Here is a 21083-nt window from a genome sequence, read left to right on the forward strand (position 1 = left end):
ACATGTGCATTTGCAAAAGGTAGATTGGTGAGGACAAGGTCAGGTCCCTGTTTTACCGGCTCACTTATCATCTGCCAAAACCCCAGTAAGGTGTCTGTGCTTTAGGGCTCAGTCACTGTGGGTGGCACCAAGTTACTCCTGGGCATTGAAGAATACAGCTCAATGTGCTTTTCATGCCTTTGCTCTTCTCAGCCCTTCCTCCAATCAGTTTTCACTGATTCACCAGAAGTGTTGAAGGTAATCAGGTGATGGTTTCCTTGAATATGTTTGACCTGTTGCCATATCAGTTTTGAGAACTCCCAGGGGTGTTCCTGCCTGGAATCTATCATTACAGAAGTCTATTCCTGCCTGGCTGTCTATCATTAGACTCCCACCTCCTCTGGGTTTGGGCTCGACATACTCAGGAATGTAGTAAAGTTCAACTTTCCATTTTTAGCATCATATTCCATGGATAGTTATTAATAGAATATAACTAGCCCTAATTTTTATAGAGTTTATATGCATGGTTCCATTCTAAATATCCATGCCTAGTTTTAATGATCTTAAAATGCTAAATGGTATTAAAAGAAAAAAACATTTTAATTAATTTGATGTCTTTTTTTATTTGATTGCACTTTTTCTAAAATGTTCCAGTTTGTTCTGTTACTTTATAAATGATGCTGAGGTAATGCTGCGTCATAGTTGTTGTTTTCTAGCTCGTAAATTAGAGACGTTGGCCACCCTCTGATTACAACTGAGGGAAGTGTAAAGAGAGGCAGGACGTTACACCCCTGCTGAAAACTCTGGTCTGTCAAGGCTTATTGCTACTGAGGTTCATTCTCTGTGATCTGTACCTCAAGGAGAGCTCAAGTGAAACTGGGATAATTAAAAAGTCTGCAGTACTTCTTTGGTGCTTCTTAGTTCTTTTGAGACTCATGATAACTTCACTTACATTTGGACAGCTTGTTTGATTTTTTTCTTCATTCTGGCAATGGCCAAACAAGGATCTGGCAAGAAAACCCCAAACATTGAACTATTCATTAAGGTAAAGAGCTGATGGATTTTTTTTCCACTACGTTATTCAAAATCTTTCTCGGTCGCTCGAATCAAAAATGGATTTATTTTTCTTTACTTCATGAACAGTTTATGTTTCATTATAATTTTAATTGTTCAAATGCATTAATATATTGTTTTCTTTACTTCCTTTGCTTCTAAATTGTGACTTAATTTAGACTGATATATAACAATATGTTAAAAAATTCTGCCTAATAATAAATAAAAAGAAATGCCATATTTACACTTTAGGTCTGTGTAGTACCAAGCTTTAGATTTCTTTCACATTTTATATGGATGTGGAAACTAACAGTGACTAGTAGTGAGATTAAAATTTCTGATGATGAGTGCGATCAAATGACATGAATACTTGATTGCAGTGTAATCTGATTGCTTATGCCAATTTTTCTTGTTAACATGAAAGTCTTAAAAGCAGTACAGACACTGGCAGAAATTGTTAAAAACTGAAATTAGTGGTCAGTCAGGGTGAAAGCTGGATTGATTCTGTGAACCAACCCATAACAAACAACAGAAAATCTCATTGTGACTCATTAAATCCACAGTGAATAAGTTAGTTGAATTAGGATTTCTCATTTTCCCTTTCCTATTATAGATTCAGTGGTCACTGACCACACCCTGTTTTTTCTGAACGTTCCTTACCAGCTTCCTGATGTTTTGAGTGCATAGCTTTTTATATCCAGGTTCCAATTGAATTGATCAGATTTCTGATACTAGTATTGATCTTCCCTGTCTGTAAATAATTGAACTTTTGAAAAGCAAAAGCATCACAGCTGAGGCCACAGCTTCAAGTGGTTAAATCACTCATGTCATCACAATATGTCAAATGAACACTGAAAGCTGTAGCTCTTGCATGCTACGTTAAAGAATATTAGGAAATTATAAATCATTGTATAGCGGATTCCAGATAATGCTTACTGTAGGAGTCTGACCAAGTGAGCTCTGAGACCAAATTATTGTCTTTTCAATCTGATAAAATTCACAAGTGCCTATACTTATGCTATGTTATATTAGTATCAACAACTCAGCTATTCTACTTTATCTTTATTTAATCTTTATGTCCATCTAATGGTGATCATAACATGATTGATCTGAGTGTAATGTTTTAAAGCAAGAAATGCAAAATGGTTGCGAAGATTCGAGATCTAACTAAGCCTGACAGAGACTGTTCACAGTAACCTGGGCAAATCTGCTCATGAATTAAATGGCAGTGGGATCCTGAGAGTTGTTCATAAAAAAGACATAGAACCAGTTTATTACATCCTTAAAAGGCATGAGCTTCATTTGCCAAATGTACACAGCCTTGGTCAGAGAAGGGCATAAAGAACAACACAAAAATATATTTAAAAAAAACAAGCTGCTGCACATCTTTGTGAATGAGAGGGAATGTGCAAAGTGACTTGGAACTCAAAATAATACTTTAAATTACATTGGAAGGACAATATTAACGAGCAACGTGGACTTCTTAATAAGGATAATGGTGATTTTGGAAATGAAGGGAAGAACATGTAGAACAGTCATGAAAGTAGATTATAAGGATGCTAATTGTTTACCTTGCATCAGTATTCAGAATCGAGAAAACAGGATAATATTCCTGACATTGCAAGGAAACTAATGTTGAATCAGGTACAGGCTTTCATACAAATTAATACAAGTAAATTAAGGACGATGTAAAAAAATAATACCACTAAAGAATGACAAGTCCTTAGGATCACCCATAGTTTTAAAGGAAGTAGATAAGAACATTGCGGATGTTCAAACAATAATTTTCTAAAGTGTTCTCAATTCTGAAACCACTCCCTTAGATTGGAAAATAGTGCGCGTCACTTCATTAATTAAGAAAGCTAAGAAAGGGAAACCAGGGGATGTAGAGCAGATAGTCTAACATCTGCTGTCAGTATTATTGGAATCCATAAATATGGTTTGATTGACTGAACACCTTGAAAATTTTTGGTGTAGAGAGCCATGATGCGTTAATAAATTTGAAGTCATACTTGACAAGCCTTTTTTTGAAGAAGTGACAGAACATGAATGAATGTTGTATATAAGGACTTCCAGAATGGGGCCTTCAGAAAAGGCTTTGCAAAAGTTGAAACTCATGGAAAAGAAGGCAAATAATTTAACTAGTTAGGAAGTTGGCTGAGGTTAATGAGACAGAAAACAGGGATAACATAGGATCTGTAGCATTAATTCACACACACTAAAATCCTTGTTTTACCAGGGTGATATCTGGAACCTGGAGGAGAAATTATACAATAATAATAGATTGTACTCACTGGAACTGAGAAATTTAAGGATGATTTAATTGAAAGATTGGAAGATTGGAAGAAACTATTTCTTATGGAGGAGGGACATAGTCAAGGGGGGCATTATCTAACCTTAGAGCCAAGCCTTTCAGTACAAAGTGGGGAAACACTTCTGCATACAGAATGAGCAGGGACATTGGAACCCTATTTCAAAATGGAAGTCAATGATAGATCAATTGTTCCATTTTATTTCTGAGACTGAAAGTTAAGGTGTGGAAGTATATGGCAAAATGATGAATGCATAGCATTTGGTCACATATCAGCCATGAGTACAGGACAGATGTGAAAGGCTAAATAACCTATTTCCCTTTCTATATTTCTATATCCTGAGATTATTCTTTGCCTATTCTCTTAAAATTCTTGTTCTGTTGTTATCCAATAAAGCATTGGTGCAAAATGGCCTCTAGTTTGCATCAAGTGCAATGTTAGACAACTTCATGTGTACATTATGAGAGTGAGCAGCACTTTCTCCCAAACAAGAGCCGAGCAACAGGAGGCTCTGGCCGGCATGGAATCTGACCAACAAATGCAGTATCAATGTGTCCTCAGAGTGCTGACAACATAAAGTGCTTAACCATGACTCCACTGGGTGTATGGCTTCCCATACTTTGAGAAGTCAGTGAACTTTATCAACATTTTCCTGATAGTAAAGTTTGGCAGGTCCCCATGACAGATATCTTATCTTGAAAGCCAGAGTGTCAGAATGTGAAATTCCAAGACCTTGTTATTTCAGATATATATTCACATGCCAAATGATAAAAAATATTAACTCCAACTGGTGCATTCTAGAATATTGAACATTATTTTTTCTATGTTTAGAAAAAAACATTTAAAATAACTGGTCAGTGGTACATTAAAAGTGAGACTTGACATTATTAATTCAGTTAGATCATCAGAAATAATCTCTACCCTTTTTTGACTGGAATAATTACTAGACTATTTTTATTTCAGTAAATTGGTAATTCACATTAGGCCTAGCATTCTAAACAGCAAGAGATTAAATTTTGAAGTGTTTTGCATTTTGGAGAAGTTTCATGTATGACTACTTCTGGCCTGGTTCTCTGAATGAAGGCAATTTTGAACCATTTTTATACTTTCCATTCTCCAAGCAATTGGCTCATTTAAAGAACTTATTGTTTAGGAAAAAAAAATAATGTTTCAATCTCTTGCAAATTTAACCTTATATGAGGAACATTTTGCTGTCCCAAACACTGAAATGCTGTTCATGCTTCATTGTGAAACACCGTAAGATATCTTAATGTTATGAAAAATGCGAGTTCTTCCTCCTTTTCTGTTGGACTGTTGGTAACTACAAAGGAAGTTGGGCTGTTCCTGATGTTGAGTAATCATCACAGTTTTCACTTTAGTGAATGGAATATTACTTAGCATTTTGCATTAACTCCATTGAATTATAATACAGTGTATGACTTTACTGAGAACATGAGCTTCCTCTTTTCTTTTTCACTTTTCTCTAGGCTAGCTTTGATGGAGAGAACATTGGAAACTGTCCATTTTGCCAACGTTTATTCATGGTTCTGTGGTTGAAAGGGGTTGAATTTAATGTAACAACAGTGGATATGAAAAAGTAAGTGTAAGGTGCGAACAATTTTGACTCATAGAAATTGACTGCATAGAAGAAGACCATGTGATGTGACTGGTGATGGCATCCTGTTGCCTCATGACCATGACAGCACAAAATAGACTTCAATTTAATCTCACTTCCTTGATCTTGGTCCTTTGCCTTCTATACTATGACTTTTTACGTAGTCATGTGGACACTTTTAATGCGGTGGGGCTCTATGCTTCCACCAGAATTTCAGGTGGTGAGTTTCAGTCCTCCACCATTCATTGCTTTGGAAGGTCATTCCTCTGTTCCTCTCTCACTCTTAATTAAGATAGGCCTATGCCTCCTAATTACTCACCTGTCCGCTAAAGAAATAGGTCCTTCTTGTTCATCCTGACTAGGCTTCTTATGATTTTAAATGTTCTAATCAAACCTCCCCTCAATCTCCTTCATTTCAAAGAAAACAACCTCGACTTATCCAGTGTCTCCTCATACCCAGTATTCTCCAGCAACATCCTCACAAATCTCCTCCACACTTTCTTGCATAAAATTAGATCCTCCTTGTAGTGTGGTGACCAGATCTGTGCACAGTACTTTCGTTAAGGCCTCACGAGCATATTCCAGCCTCACAGAGACACTGCAGGTGCTGGAATCTGGAGCAAAGAAGCAAACAGCTGGAGGAACTCAGCAGGTCGAGAAGAATCTGTGGAGGCAAAATGATAGCAGATGTTTAGGGTCATGACCCTGCATCAGGACAGGGAGTGTGGAGGGAAGATAGCCAGTATAAAGAGACAAGAGGAAGGGGTGAAGTAGGTGATAGGTAGAGCCAGGTAAGGAGGGAGAAGCTGGGGGAGGAGGAGGAGGAGGGGCTTAGAGACAGAGGCTGGTGGGTGATAGCTGGAAACAGGTAAGAATAAAAACAAAGGGCAGATGGAGACACACGGAGGGAGGGAAGGAGGAAGAAAGAGACATTGGCTGGAAGGTGATGTCAAACCAGATAAGGCAATAGTGGCCAGATGGAACCACATGGGAGAGGGGATAAGGAGGGTAGGCCAGGGGTAAATAAACCCAGGTAGATAGATGTGTCAGTGATGGGGAGATGGAAAATGGAAAGGTGAACAAAGGGAGGGAGATCCTAGATGGGATGGTAGGAGTAGAAAAGGAACACAGGAGGTAAGAGTTACCTGAGATTGTAAAATTCAATTTTCATACCACTGGGTTGTAGACTACCCAAGTGGAATACAAGGTGTTGTTCTCCTAGTATGTGTTTGGCCTCACCACAGCAGTGGAGAAGGCCAAGGACAGATAGGTCAGTGTGGGAATGGGAAAGAGAGTTGAAGTGACACACAACCAGAAGCTCAAGATGGATGTTGTGGACAGCGTGTAGGTGCCTATTCTGTGCTTGGTCTCACCGATATAGAGGAATCCACCTCGAAAAGGGTTGTTTAGGTCCCTGCATGGTGGTGAGGGATGTGATGTAGAGGTAAGTGCTAGGGGACAGGGAGGGGTGGTGGGTGGGATGAGTGGACCTGAGAGTTATGGAGAGTGTGGTCCTTGTGGAAAGCAGAATGGGGTTGGGGAAAGGGGAGGATCTGACTGGTGATGGGATCCCAGTATACTAGCATCAACTCCCTGTCCTTTAATGCTTCAGGCAGTAAAGGCAAATTACCTTGTATGTGTTCTTAGCCACCTTATTTACCTGTCCTCCTGGTGATCTGTGGACCTCAGATTCTCTGTTTCTCTGCAGTTTTGAGTATGCTACCATTTATTGTGTCCTCCTTTATCTTATCTAATCTCCTGAAATGTACTCAGCACACTTCTCTGGCTGAAGTGCATTTACTACTTTTATGTCACATTTTAACACCAGGCATAGTTTCAGTGGCCATTAATGATTTATCATGTTATAAATCATGTATTTACAAACCTTCTAAGACACCTATTGATCTCTGGGGTTTGTGGAGAAGGAACGGCAGATTAAAATCAGCCTGTTGTGCTGTTCCACTCTGAAAATGATTAGCAGATGTCATATTTTTCCCTTAAATTTACTTCTTAATTTTGTGCTAAGAGAAGTGATGAGTAACATTGCAAAGAACTCAGGCACTGAAGAGTATTTGCTTCTGGCAGCCCAGTAAACTCCAGTTAAAATAAATGTCATACAATTTCCACTGAATTCCTGCTCTACAGCTTGTTTTCCTGCACAGTTGAGGTTCTCAGTAGATGCAGCTCCTTAGTACGTGTATCTCAAGTTTCAAACACTAAGGTAGGACCCCAGAACTGAGTGAGGCATTAGCTGAGGACACCCTATTCAGTAGAAACAATCAGAGCAAAGCAAGAGCTTCAGAAGATAATTATAAAGCTTCTTTGTGTTTCCAACTGCAAATGCTGGAAATCTGAAACAAAAACAGCAAAATCTGGAAATACTCAGCAGGTCAGGCAGCATCTGTGTAGGGAGTAAGAGAATCAAACATTTTAGTTCAGTGTTCGCAGTTTATTCTTTCAATAAATGAAACTCTCACTGTAACTTAACAAATATTTAAATCTTAATACAAACTCTCAAACTGCCCCACTGGAATCAGAATTCATCTCTGGATAATTTGTTCATTTCACAGTATTGCTGATTGAATAATAAACAATACTTCTATTGCTTCATAATCTTCACATTTCATGAGCCCCCACTCTATCTAAATTTTCAGGCTTATCCTGTATCCAGTACTGGATGAGCAGTAACTTCCTCTACCTGAATATTGGGAAGATCAAGGCCACCTCTGCTCCCTGTCAAAAATGGAGCTCACTTGCCTTTGACTCTTTCTCTCTCCCTGGCAATCTCTAAAGTTGAACCAAACTATTCACAACTTTGCTGTCATATCTGAGATGAGATTTGAAATTCATTTCCTCGTCATGACCAAGTCTGCCAATTTCTACTCCATCATACAAGACTGACCCCGTCTCTGCTTATCAGCTGCTGAAGCCTTTATCCATGCCTTAGTTAGTTCTTGAATTTATTATTTTAGTGTATTCCTGCCTATCCTTCTACCTTCTGCACTCCATTAATCTGAGGTAACCAAAACTCCATTTCCCACAATCTCACTTCACCAAGTCCTGTCCCTGCATCACATCTTTACTTGTAGACCTACTAGTAAAAAGGGTCTATGTATACAAGGTGAACAACACACCAGGTGTTTATTTGATCAGGACAAGTTAATGAGTAACAAATAATCATTTGAGAAAATCCATCAAATCTAACTGGTATAGCTTGTTTTGGCCTTAGCTTTTAATTTTTTTAAAACACTTTCATTGCCTCTGGCTTCCCTATCTTGGTTATGTCCTTCAGTCCTTTCAACCTTCAAAATATCAGCACTTCTATAATTTTGGCCTCTGGGTGAACCTTGATTTCAATCTGTCCACCATTAGGGTCTGGAATTCCCCTTGTAAACCTCTCTGCCTCTCTTTCCCATTTTAAGTGGTTTCCTTAAGCTTACCACCTGCACCAAGCTCTTGGTCACTCACCTTAACATCATCTGAGGAGGGCTGGCATCAGTTTTAGTTTGCCTGTGGTTTTGTGAAGCACTTTGGTGCTTTGTGCTATGTTAAAGGATTTTTCTGTGGTGTCCCAGAATGAAATATCTTTCCTTACCTGATCTGATCTAAATTTGACACATAAACATGTGTGGTTCTTACCCTCTTGAAGAGGTCTAGCAAGTTGCTCAGTTGAACTGAACTCCTATTGTGGTACTGAAACACGCAACACTACCTTCTTATAGCAACCAAGAATGGTTACTAAATTTTGGTGTTGACAGCCATGTCCACAAAAGGTAAACTTGGATAGTTAAGATTAAACAGCTGGGAATGTTTTTTTCCCTAAATGACAATTCATTAACCCATCTAAATCAAGAAACATCTGATGAGTTGTTGGTTTCAGATACACATGGTAGATCACAGTATCTTCTTTACTGGCTGTGAACACTGGGAGACAAAATACTGAAACCAAAAGTCAGTCAGGAAGTTTTTAAAAACAGAATTCCATGAACCAGTTAGGTGCCAAAGAGGTTAGAATAGGGTCCCAGCACATTCACACGTAGTGTTTGCCTCCAACCCATTCACACCCCTACCACTCACTGCCAGCATAAGATTAAGGTTGGTGAGCTGGTTGCAATCACCCAAAGTTATAACACCCACTTAATGTAAGACCAACTGTGTAAAATCCCACTAAAACCCTACATCTATCATAAGAAGCTAAATCTGCCATTTATTTCCAGTAATAAAAACAGGAAACGCTGGAGGTACTCAGTGAGCCAGGCAGAACTTGAGAACATTTAATCAGAACCCAGGTTATATTGATCAGTCATTGATCTGAACCATTTCTCTCTTCTCTATGGTGCCTGGTATACAGAGCATTCCCAGAATGTTCTGTTTTCCTTTAGATTTCCAGCAAAAACAGTGCTTTGCTTCTGTATGAGTTTCCCACTTCTACACTCAAGAGACACCATGGGTTATGCGTTTCAGGCTCCAATGAGGCTTGAAGCCAGAACATTCTAAGGTCAGGGGCAATTGTCAGAACATGGAGTTAAGGACGACACTTAACATCCATCTATCAGTGACTCGAGTTAATTTGAGGTATTTGTGGAATGAATTTGACGTTTTTGATATATTGATTTCTATAAGGTGTGGATGAGCAAGACAGTTAAGGACAGCTTCAGAAAATGTACTGTCAGTTGCGTATTACAGCAACACGATTTTTATCTGTGATTAACAATGTTAATTTAAGGTTGACCTGAAATACTAACTCTGTTTCTCTTTCTATAAATGCCGCCTTTTCTGTTTCAAGTAACAATGTTAGTTTAAGGCTGTCTGTAGCTAAGCACTGATGGCACCCCTCAGGAGAGAAATTCAAATTGAATATTAAAATCTAATATTAGTTCTCTTGCTTGGCTCCCCATGACAGCTGGCACCTCATGGATTGATAATTTGTTGTATAACGCAGCACAGCATTTTGAAATTTGGCATCCCAGAATATGCAGCATCATTAGTCACAGCCAATTATCAGCAGTGAGTGGGTTTTTTTTATCTGTACCTGAGATACGTTGTATTCTTATTTCCACTCCATGCTGGAGTCGCATATTTCCATCAACTTACAACTGTTCTAATTCTCACAGGAGACCTGAAGAATTGCTCCATCTAGCTCCAGGCACCAATCCACCATTCCTTATTTTCAATGGGGAATTAAAAACTGATTTTATCAAGATTGAAGAATTTCTTGAAGAGACACTGGCTCCACCCAGGTATAAAATACAGACCATAATATGAATGAAGCTGTAATAAAACAAAATCTACCTTCAATACATTCAGCCACACTAGAAAATTGCCAGCATGGGTGGTTTGGGGAACCACTAGAAGATGGGATGAGAAATGGGATTAATGTAGAATTAACTTAAATGGGTGTTTGGACTTGGTGGGCTGAAGGGCCTGTTTCTATGGTCTATCACTCTATGATTCTCATAAGGCATCATCTGACAAGACATAAGAAAGTAAATGGAGTGCAGTAAAGTTCTAATAATACATTATCTAACTATTCAGAAATCATGATGATGTTAGGCTATCTATTTTTTTCCCCTCTTTTCTGGAATCACAGGTTTACTTTTCCTACTTCCTGTGTTCTTGATTCAGGATTAAATTAGACTGCTTGGCATTTTGGTCAAAACTATTATTCAAAATTACCTGATATGAGAACTATAGTTTGCTATGAGAAAAGAGGTAGAGATGAAAAATATCAGCCACTTTCCTTCAGTCTTTGTCTGTGGTGAGTTCCCTACCACTGCCACAATCACTAGTTGCAAGGCTCTTCCATTGTTACCTGGGGCTAGCTAAGTTGGAATGGATAGTTAGAAAATGCATCAGTTTTATATAGTTCCATCTCTTGGTATTGTATAAACATATTGAGCCAGTCAGGGTGTTGGGTGAGATTCCTCATTGGGGATGATGGAGAGTGGGGTATCAAGTATCTACCAACAAAGTTAAGAGTGTTGTCTTCTTGTCCCATTTGGTCATTCAACCTCAGCCAAACCGGCCCAGTTTTGAAGGAAATTCTAGCCTGGGCCCACTTGATAATGACGGATTGACTTGAGCTACTAATTTACTATTATAAAGAGATAGCAAACAACTCTCTGCATTCATGATCAACTGTCACATGAGCTAAATTTTAAAAAAACAGAGAGAAGTGTTTTCAAATGTTCTAAATCATGAATTAAAAAGATTTGATTTCTGGGTGGTAAAGTATTTGGAAGTCATTCGTGAATTGAATTACATCCTTTTGAAACCATGACATGTTTGAGCAAAATAATAAAGATCTTTCAAATGGGTATAGAACCTTTGAAACGTATGATCTCAATCTTTTTATAGTAAGGTGAATTGTTAGTAACAATAAACCATCCTTTTCCATCAGGTACCCACATCTCACACCGCGCCAGCCAGAATCGTATCATGCTGGCAGTGATGTCTTTGCCAAATTTTCAGCATACATCAAGAACACAAGTAAAGTCGCCAATGAAAGTAAGATTTACTGTTACAATTAATTAAGTGGAAAGTCTTTGAGTTGTGCCGCCAATAATAGTTACAGACTGTCTGCAAAACATGTTAATCCTTGAGGGTTTAACTTATGAAAACAAAAAATAAAAAAAATTAGTTTTAACCACATTCAAATGCTGAAGAAACAACAAATAAACAAAGTAGGAGCAGGAGTAGGCCACTCAGCCCTATGAACTTGCTCCACTGTTCTATAAGATTACCTTTGATCTGACTGCAGTATCATTCCAGATCCCTGCCTATTCTCAATACACTGTAGCCCATTCACCCTCCTGTTCTTCTGCCTCAGCCTTAAAATTATCCAAAAACTCTACTTCCTCTGTCCTTTGAGGAAGAGAATTCCAAAGACCCACAGCCATTTGAGAGAAAAATAATATACCTCATCTCTGCTGTAAGTGGGCCACTGCTTAACAATGACCTCTCATTCCATGCTGTCCCAAGAGACTGCTTAGGAAGAAGGTACCAGCATGGTAAAGTGTTCTTAATGTGCAGAGATGTAACAAAAATTCTAATTAAAATAAAACACTCCAAAGATTAGCAACAGCATGAAATAAAGAAAACACATGAAAGTCATTGGGATAATGAAGGACAATACCTTTGGTGAAGGCTGCGGGCCAACTTTATCCTATCTGTTGCAAGTTTACTATACTGTACCAATCTGCATTTATTGGATCAGATCCATCCACCAGGCCCGCACTCTGATCCCACAGCTACACCTGCATGCTGCCTTACCCACAGGATACTTGCCATAGAGTCATAGAGAAATACAGCATGGATACAGGCCCTTTGGCCCAACGAGTCCATGCTGACTGCAGTGCTCACTTAGCTAGTCCCAATTTCCTGTGTTCAGCCCATATCCCTCCAAGCCCTGTCACTCCATGTACCTACCTAAGTGCTTCTTAAATGATACTATTGTACCTGCCTCAACCACTTCCTCTGGCAGCTCATTCCATATACTCACCACCCTCTGCGTGAAAAAGTTGCCCCTCAGGTTCCTTTTAAATCTTTCCCCTCTCACCCTAAATCCTTGCCCCCTAATTTTGAACTCCCTTACTCTGGGGAAAAGACTGTTACCATCTACCTTATCTGTGCCTCCCATAATTTTGAACACTTCTGTAAGGTTGCCCTTCATTTTCCTTCATTCCAAGGAATAAAGACCTATCCTGGCCAAACTCTCCCTATAACTCAGGCCATCTAGTCTTGGCAATATCCTTGTAAATCGTCTATGCACTCTTTCCAGTTTAATGACATCTTTCCAATAACAGGGTGACCAAAACTGTACACAGTACTCCAAGTGCGGCTTCACTAATGATTTATGCAACTGCAAATAATGTCCCAACTCCTATACTCACTGCCCTGACTAATGAAGACCAACGTGCTAAATCCCTTTTTTGCCACCCTGTCTACCTGTGACACCACTTTCAATGAACTATGCACTTGTACTCCTTGGTCCCTTTGTTCCATTGCACTCCCTGGTGCCCTACCATTCATAGTATAAGTCCTATGCTGGTTTGACTTTCCAAAATGCATCACCTCGCATTCATCTGTATTGAAATCCATTTGCCACTCCTCAGCCCACTTCCCTAACTGATCAAGATCCCCCTGTAATCTATGATAACCTTCTTCATTATCAACAACACTTCCTAATTTCATGTCATCTACAAACCTACTGATCAAGCCTTGTGGATTCACATACAAATCATTTATATAAATAACAAATAAAAGGGTCCCAACACCGATCCTTACGGAGGCCTCCACCCTGCGGCCCTCTCACGAGGTAAGGTGGACCGTGGGTGGATACCAGGCCACAGCCTGAAGCCCCAGACACAGCACCACCTTGACAGGCTTTGAGAACTCACTGTGGTCAAAATCTTCTTCAGTGACCTCAATTCATCTGATATTCAGAAATAATTAAAAAGAGTTGAAGTGGAATAAGTATGAAAATTATTTTTTTAAAAAAATTATTTTAATTAAAATCATATTACATCACTGTTAATCAAAAGCATAAATATACAGTGAAATAAAGAAAAAAGAAACATAGCTAAGATACATTTTTAATGAAAGTCCACAACCACATTCAAATGATCGGGGTTGTCACTGATACATCAGCCATGGATGACTGTGAATTGCTTTTAGTCTCTCAGCTCTGCCCATTCCAAAGCTGCCACTGGACACAGGAGGTCTGATGTGGCAACAGCAAAGCTCCAAAGCATTCCTTATTATTGTACTCCAGCGCTCAGACACAAAAGTGAAAGATGCATTGAAGAGCGGTGGCTGTTCCATGCAGAACCATTGCCCACCATTAAGAAAAATTCATTATTAATATATCTGACTCCGACAAATGTAGCAGGTTTACAGCACACCTTTACATGGCTAACTCTGTCTTCCTTGGCTCACTGTAGAATTTGAGAATGCTTTACTGAAGGAGTTGAAAAGATTGGACAACTACCTGAGAGAACCTCTTCCTGATGAAATTGATGCCAATAGTACGGAGACTGTTCTTGTCTCCACAAGGAAATACTTAGATGGAAACAAGCTCACACTGGCAGACTGCAACCTGTTACCTAAGCTTCATATCATCAAGGTAACATTTCAAATATCATTCTTGAATGAATCAATGTAAGCTATTTTCTCTCTGTAACGTACAACTGGAATTACAGAATAGGATTGACTCAATTTAATGCGTAATACAAATATCCATTTATGTGGTTTAAGAATCAATTTTTTCAAGGAGCCAGTCAATGGAATTTTATTAGTTAAATTTCTTCAAATGTTAAAAACTGTCATTCTATTTTTTTGCAAAAGTTTTGACCCTGAAAATATGTGAGACTCTGTTCATTAAAACATCCATGGGTTGTATTGTACCTGGCCTCACTGTACAGAAGGAAGAAAAATGTGGATCCAGCTTTATTCCCACAGCCATCCAGCTACTCCTCCTACAGAGCCTAACATGGGTTGGGTGTCTGCCTGGATTATCCAAATGAACAACCTTTCATGAGCATAGTTACTTTGTAAAAGTCACACCATGACCAATGGTGGTCAAAAACTACATACTTATGGGGTATTTGTGTCTAGTAGAACCATCACACTTGGAAGGTTTTACCATCTCTATCACACTATTGCCTTGTTAGGCCTAATGAAAAATAAAAAAGCAACACAACACATCCATCTCTGTAAAGAAAGAGTCAGCGAATACAAAGCCATTTAAAAAGATGCCCATCATTTCCTTCATAGCTACAATTGAAGGTATATTGACAGCTGCCAAACAACAAGGCCCTCTCAACAACATCAGTTAGTGTCCAATTAATTGCAAGTGTTCAGCTGGATTTTGCAACTCTAGACAAAGTTAAACATATTTCCAATGTAACAACAACAGATGATCCATTCTGTGCATGACACAATGACTTGCCATTTACGCCAAATGCTGAGGAATGATTGCTCTGTGTGGACAGCAAGATGGTTGTAAGGGTTTCCTTGCAGATACCAGAACTCCTCACTGAAGGAATCCACCAGAAAGCCAGTGTGGATTGAAAGCTGGATGCTCCATGACTGCCCTTCACACTACACTTGCTACAAGGTAAAAAGAAACAGACACCTTTTTATGTAGCTGTGGTCACTTTCACAGGAAAATTAAGACACAGGCAGCCATTCATCCCATCATATCAGTGCTAGTTAAAAACTGAGCTACCCAACCTAATTCCATCTTCCACCATTTGGTCTGTAGCCCTAGAGGTCACAACTCTTCAAGTGCATATCCAGGTATTTTTTGATGTAGAGATTTAAATTCTGTCTCTACTGCTCTTTCAGGTAGTCCCAAATCCCTACCTAGTCAAGTGAAAAATTTCTTCTACTCCCCTCTGATCTTTCCAATTACTTGTGATTCTACAATTAAAGGTACAGTATATACCCCAGCTTTTGACCTCTCAGCTGATGTTAACAATCCCTTCCTTTTCACTTTATATGAGGCTCATCATTTTATACATCTCAGCCCCCTCTGTTGTAAAACAAAATTAGCTATTCCAATCATTCCCTTCAGCTACAATTCCAGTTAACTTGCAAAATTCCTTTGACACAGATAGCCGGCATGGCACCTATAGGATCCTTCTGAAAATTTGTTATTCATGAAGAGGTATTCTGCTCATTCCAGGAGTTCCATGAGGAAATGAAGGCAACAATCCAGAATAAGAATAAAACATGATCTGAGTTCAGGATTGTTACTGGGTGGTAGCAAAGCTATATCTTAGCATTGATGACTTTGGCACCTTCTGCACAGGTATCCTTTTCAAAAAAATAAGACAGCAGCCTGTTCAACAACAGGCAATTTCACAGCAAGGGACATGTCACTATTCTGAATCTGCTCTTCACAAATGACACTGCAAGCTGCCTCTGAGTTACCCGATGAATTTCAGATCTTGATGAACAGGTTCACTGATAATGCAAGTTTTGCATAATGCACCAAAATAAGAGCAGGATACCAAGATCCCACACAACATCTGCATCAGTTATAAAATTCTGGTCAACAAGAATTTTTTTCTGCTAATTTGGCTCAAGTATTTTTTACCAATTCACTTAGCCTAGATAGGCAAGATATGAAAATTGGCAAAACTACTGTCGTCTTGGACAATCTACTATAGAGTCATGCAGCACAGAAACAGGCCCTTTGGCTCACCACATCCATACCAACCTTTTTGCCCACCTGCACTAATCCCATTTGCTCGCATTAGGTCCCTATCCTTATATGCCTTGCCTATTTAAATGTCTATCTAAATGCCTGTGGCAGCATGTTCTGGATATCAACCACTCTTTGCGTAAAAAAAATTACCTCTCAAATCCCCTTTAAAACTCCTTCCCCTCACCTTAAAACTATTCCCTCTTGTTTTCGATACCCTTACCATGGGAAAAAGATTCTACCCAATCTATGCCCCTCATAAACACTTCTATCAGGTTCACGCCTCAGCCTCCTTTGTTTCAGGGGAAAGAAACCTCACCTATGCAATCTCTCCTCATAACTAAAGACCTCTCCTCTGCACTTCTGAAGCAACAAGCTGCTGAAGAAGTACAGAAAGATGACCATCTATCAGGCTTGCTGCATTCCTCTTCTTTACAGTTGCTTTCCACCTTCACTGTCTCAGAAAACTCCTTGAAGTCTCTTGGGCTTAATGAATTGCCATCAATGAGATCCTTGAGTAAAGCAACCTATAAATTTTGGAGGCAACACTGGATAATGTGAGGCTTTTCTTCCTGGGACATGTGTGGAGCTTACTTCAAGATCACGTGTGGAAGGCTATTCTCCACAACCAACTCAAGAACTGCCCAGACCACGGAGGAAAGCAAAAGCTTCCATATTGTGACGTTGTCAGCCAAGATGTCAAAAAGTTCAGAATTCAGAAGTCTGGAAAAGATGGGTCACCATGGATTTGACGAAGGAGCCCAGGCTGAGGCCCACAGGCAGATTAGGAAGCAGAATGAGCTGCAGCTTCAAGCAGGTGGACCTGTGGTCACTATGGGAAGGCTCCCTACTCACACATTAGGCTGTTCTCCCACATCATAGCCAAGCATCACAGACTGACAGACTTTGTTGTGTCACCTATTTGTCAAGATATCTGACGCCTTCATCATATGGTATGGTAATTCTGTCATCTTAAAACAAGATAACATCTTACTTACTACTAGCAACACACAACAGATCTGAGAATAAACATCTTAAAGTACAGATTGAATTCTGAGGTTAACACTCATATTTAAATTGATTTTAAAAAATGGGAGTTTACACTGTTTTTCTTCCTGTTTATGGACGTTTTATGATTCTGGAAACCCGCTTTAATTCCACCTGTCAACCAGTAGTTGGCAAAAATTAGATGTTTGAACCAAACATGCCTGTTAAGATCAAGCCTACTGTTTCTTACTTAATATATGTTCAAGACATTTTATATTTAGTACTGCTGACCAATCGAGGGCACGTGGTAACCGTAAGCATCCAAACTACATCAATGTTAACAATGTTCCTCACTGCATTCATTTACTTCCTTCAATGTTAAAGTAACAATGAATTTATTTTGGGCTCTTCTGCAGATAGCTGCCAAGAAATACCGGAATTTTGAGATTCCTAAAGAAATGTCTGCTCTCTGGCGTTATCTGAGAAACGCAAATGAACGAAATGAGTTCAAGCATACCTGCCCATCCAATGAAGAGATTGAAAGGGCCTACGCTGATATTGCCAAAGAAATGCAATGAAGATAACTGACTCACATTGTACAACAAAGTCCCAATGTATGGAATTATCCTGTTCTATTCCTTGAACTGAGAGGTAGCATAGAAATCTGCTTCACTTTCTGTGTTCACAACCCAATTCTGGTGAGAAAAGCAGCTTGGTTACTCTGTGTTATAAACATTTATCCTATCCTGATTCAATTGTTATGGCCCATCTAATTATAAAATTACACTTTGGAGGAACATATTAGATGCCCTTTGTTACAGATGCAGTACATTCAAAAAACAAAAACATAGATGAAGGACAGTCATTGATCTAGAGTCTGATACCAGCCTGAAATGTCCTCACTGAATGTAGTTAACTTCTACTTGCACTTAATATTTGTTTATTTTTCTGCAGTTAGACCTTTTGGTCTTAAAGTCACATAGATCCCCTTTAACATTCGTGTAATACAATTTTACTACACAATATAATATTCCTGTGATCATAAAAATACATACTGTGCCTGTCTAACTGACTATAAACAACTTATAGGGGGTTAATAGTTTGGACAAAGTACAATAAAACAATATAATTCTCAGCTAATTTTGGCAAAGTTGCACCCCATTAATTCACTGTAGTCTGTGGTTGCATTTATGGGAGGGAGAATGGAGCCCCTCTAACTCACTAGGATCCCTTGTGTGTTGGAGAAAGCTGATCCCCATTCCTTTGTCTTATTCACAGGATGTGGCTTTAACTGTCAATGTCAGCATTTATTGTTCATCCTTCATTCCCCTTGAAATGAGAGGCAGTTAAGAGCCAATCACATTGGTGGTTCTGGGTTTACATGCAGGACGACCAAGTAAGAATACTGAATTTCCTCCCTCAAGGATATACAGTAAGTGAGCTAGATCTGGTTTCACATCACCTTCCAGCCTCTGACTCTATTCTTACCCCTTCCCTCCCTACCTGGTCACATCTGCCTTTTTTTTTCCTCTTATGTTTCCAGCTATCACTTACTAGCCTCTGTCTCAACACTTCCCCTCCCCCAACACCCCCTCCCTCCCCACAGCTCATCTGGTTCCTCCTACCACCTACCAGCCTTTTGTCATTCCTCCCCCTCACCTTTTTATACTGGCTATCTTCCCTTTACACTCTCAGTCCTCATGGAGGTCCCAATCTGAAATGTCAACCACCCTTTTGCCTCTGCAGATGCTGCCTGACCTGCTGAGTTCTTCCAGCAGTATATTTTTTGCTCTGTTTTATTAGCAGTCCAGTTTCATGCTTAACGTCACTCTGAGTAGTTTTTCTTTTAATTCCATACATTTTAAAAAATTGACTTATTTGAATTTAAATTCCCCAGCTGCTGTAGCACGGTGTAAATTCATGACAATGAATCAATGGTCCAGAATTGCTTTCTAGTCCAGTAACTTAACTGCTACACCCTTGAAGCCAATGCACACGAAACAATTATTACATTTTTGCTTGATGCTGATAGTTTCAAGATAATACTTAAACAACAGGCATGAACTGAATATCTATATATAACAAAATTCCACTGTAATGATAATGTCTACACTCAGATTTCGCTGCAGTTTCTTCATAGTAACAGTCCCTCAAAATGACTTTTCAATTCATGTACTCAAAAATAATTACCCATGTTTGAAAGAGCATCTGGACAAGTAATTATTTAAAGTGTCTCTTTGTTGATGTAACACGGCTAAAGATCTTTGTCCACCCTTTGCTTCCTCAGTCTGCATTCTAAAGACTGCTCAAGGCACAGTAGTCAATGAACCATGCACTTCAGAATGCCACGCAGGAGCATCAGTGGGGAATCCTGGAATATTCTCCCCCTAAGGATAAGGCATCTTAATGAAACTTGGATCCGGTTTTCTTATTTCTGTATCTCCAAATCAGTGCTCCAGAATATGGTATGGTCAGATCATAACTGGAGACTAACAGGTCCTTACTGACCATGTCAACTCCTACCTGACCAATCCTTCCAAATCCTCACTTGAGAATCACAATGTCCAAACAGACAAGATCAAGGGGACACAAAATAGGAAGGCAAATAGAAGCCTGCAATTTGTAATATTTTTGCATTTTCAAATTGATATTGGTATTGGTATTGGTACCGAGGTACAGTGAAAAACTTGTCTTGCATACAGATCGTACAGGTCAATTCATTACACAGTGCAGTTACATTGAGTTAGCACAGAGTGCATTGAGGCAGTACAGGTAAGAGCAATAACAGTACAGAGTAAAGTGTCACAGCTACAGGGAAAGTGCAGTGCAATAAGGTGCATGGTCACAACAAGATAGATTGTGAGGGCAGGGTCTATCTCATCGTATAAGGGAACTGTTCAATAGTCTTATCACAGTGGGGTAGAAGCTGTCCTTAAGTCTGGTGGAACGTGCCCTCAGGTTCCTATATCTTCTACCTGATGGAAGAGGAGAGAAGAGAGGATGACCTGGGTGGGTGGGGTCTTTGATTATGCTGGCTGCTTCGCGAAGGCAGCGAGAGGTAAAGACAGAGTCCAAAGAGGGGAGGCTGGTTTCCATGACGTGCTGGGCTGTGTCCACAACTCTCTGCATTTCTTGCGGTCCTGGGCAGTGCAGTTGCTGTACCAAGCCAGAGAGGATGCTTTCTATGGTGCATCGATAAAAGTTGGTGAGTGACATGCATTGCATTTTTGACATGCACAGTAATTTAAGAATGTGCTTGTTTGATCTCAAATACAAGTCAGAGTTGATAGAAAGATTACAAATACTGCAAAAATAAATTTGCTTTGGGTTGATAAATTGTCAGATGATCCTGCTCTCACTGAGCTTTATTAGTAATTCTATCTTCATAAATATTAAGAAATCATAAACAAATATTATGTTAATAATTATATGAATATATGAAGATCCCCCTATTTTTCTGTGCACGTCCATTAATAAATCCCAGAAAATATTTTGTTTAACCTTAGTTTGAAATTATGTAATTGTTTTCCTTCAATGTCATCTGTTATATGCTTTTTGGTGTGATATTCATCTTATGTCCAACTATAGTCTCATTTTCTTTTGAAGTAAATATTTCCCATTTCCACTTTTTTGTGGCATGTCATTATTTTTTAGAAAATAATCAAGCATTAATGTCAAAACCCTGAAGATCCGAATACAGTATTTTACAAGTGCCCAACCTGTTGCTTCTCCTGTTACTAATTAGCCTCTCGCTGTGTGAGAATGAGTAACAGTGAGCACAAGAGAAAGTGACAGTGTGAAAGTGAGTGTGTGCAAGAGAATAACAATGATTGTGTATGTGTATACAAAGTTTTTCTGACCAAATTAAGCAGCATTGATACAAATTTTTCACAGGAGTAAAAACTCCCTGGTGGTAGTACAGGTGGAA

General features: G+C 39.2%; 1 protein-coding gene across 1 annotated transcript; it reads left to right on the forward strand.

The window, feature by feature from the left end:
* Positions 1-761: 761 nt before the first annotated feature.
* On the forward strand, positions 762-20749 carry LOC127573664 (chloride intracellular channel protein 2-like). The gene is made up of 6 exons (XM_052022077.1): positions 762-1024; positions 4832-4941; positions 10074-10199; positions 11360-11466; positions 13902-14083; positions 17572-20749. The coding sequence occupies exons 1-6, from the start codon at positions 971-973 to the stop codon at positions 17731-17733; spliced, it is 741 nt and encodes a 246-aa protein (XP_051878037.1). The 5' UTR covers positions 762-970; the 3' UTR covers positions 17734-20749.
* The last annotated feature ends 334 nt before the right edge of the window (positions 20750-21083 follow it).

This window comes from Pristis pectinata, chromosome 8, assembly GCF_009764475.1.
Source record: "Pristis pectinata isolate sPriPec2 chromosome 8, sPriPec2.1.pri, whole genome shotgun sequence".
In the NCBI taxonomy this organism is placed as follows: Eukaryota; Metazoa; Chordata; class Chondrichthyes; order Rhinopristiformes; family Pristidae; genus Pristis; species Pristis pectinata.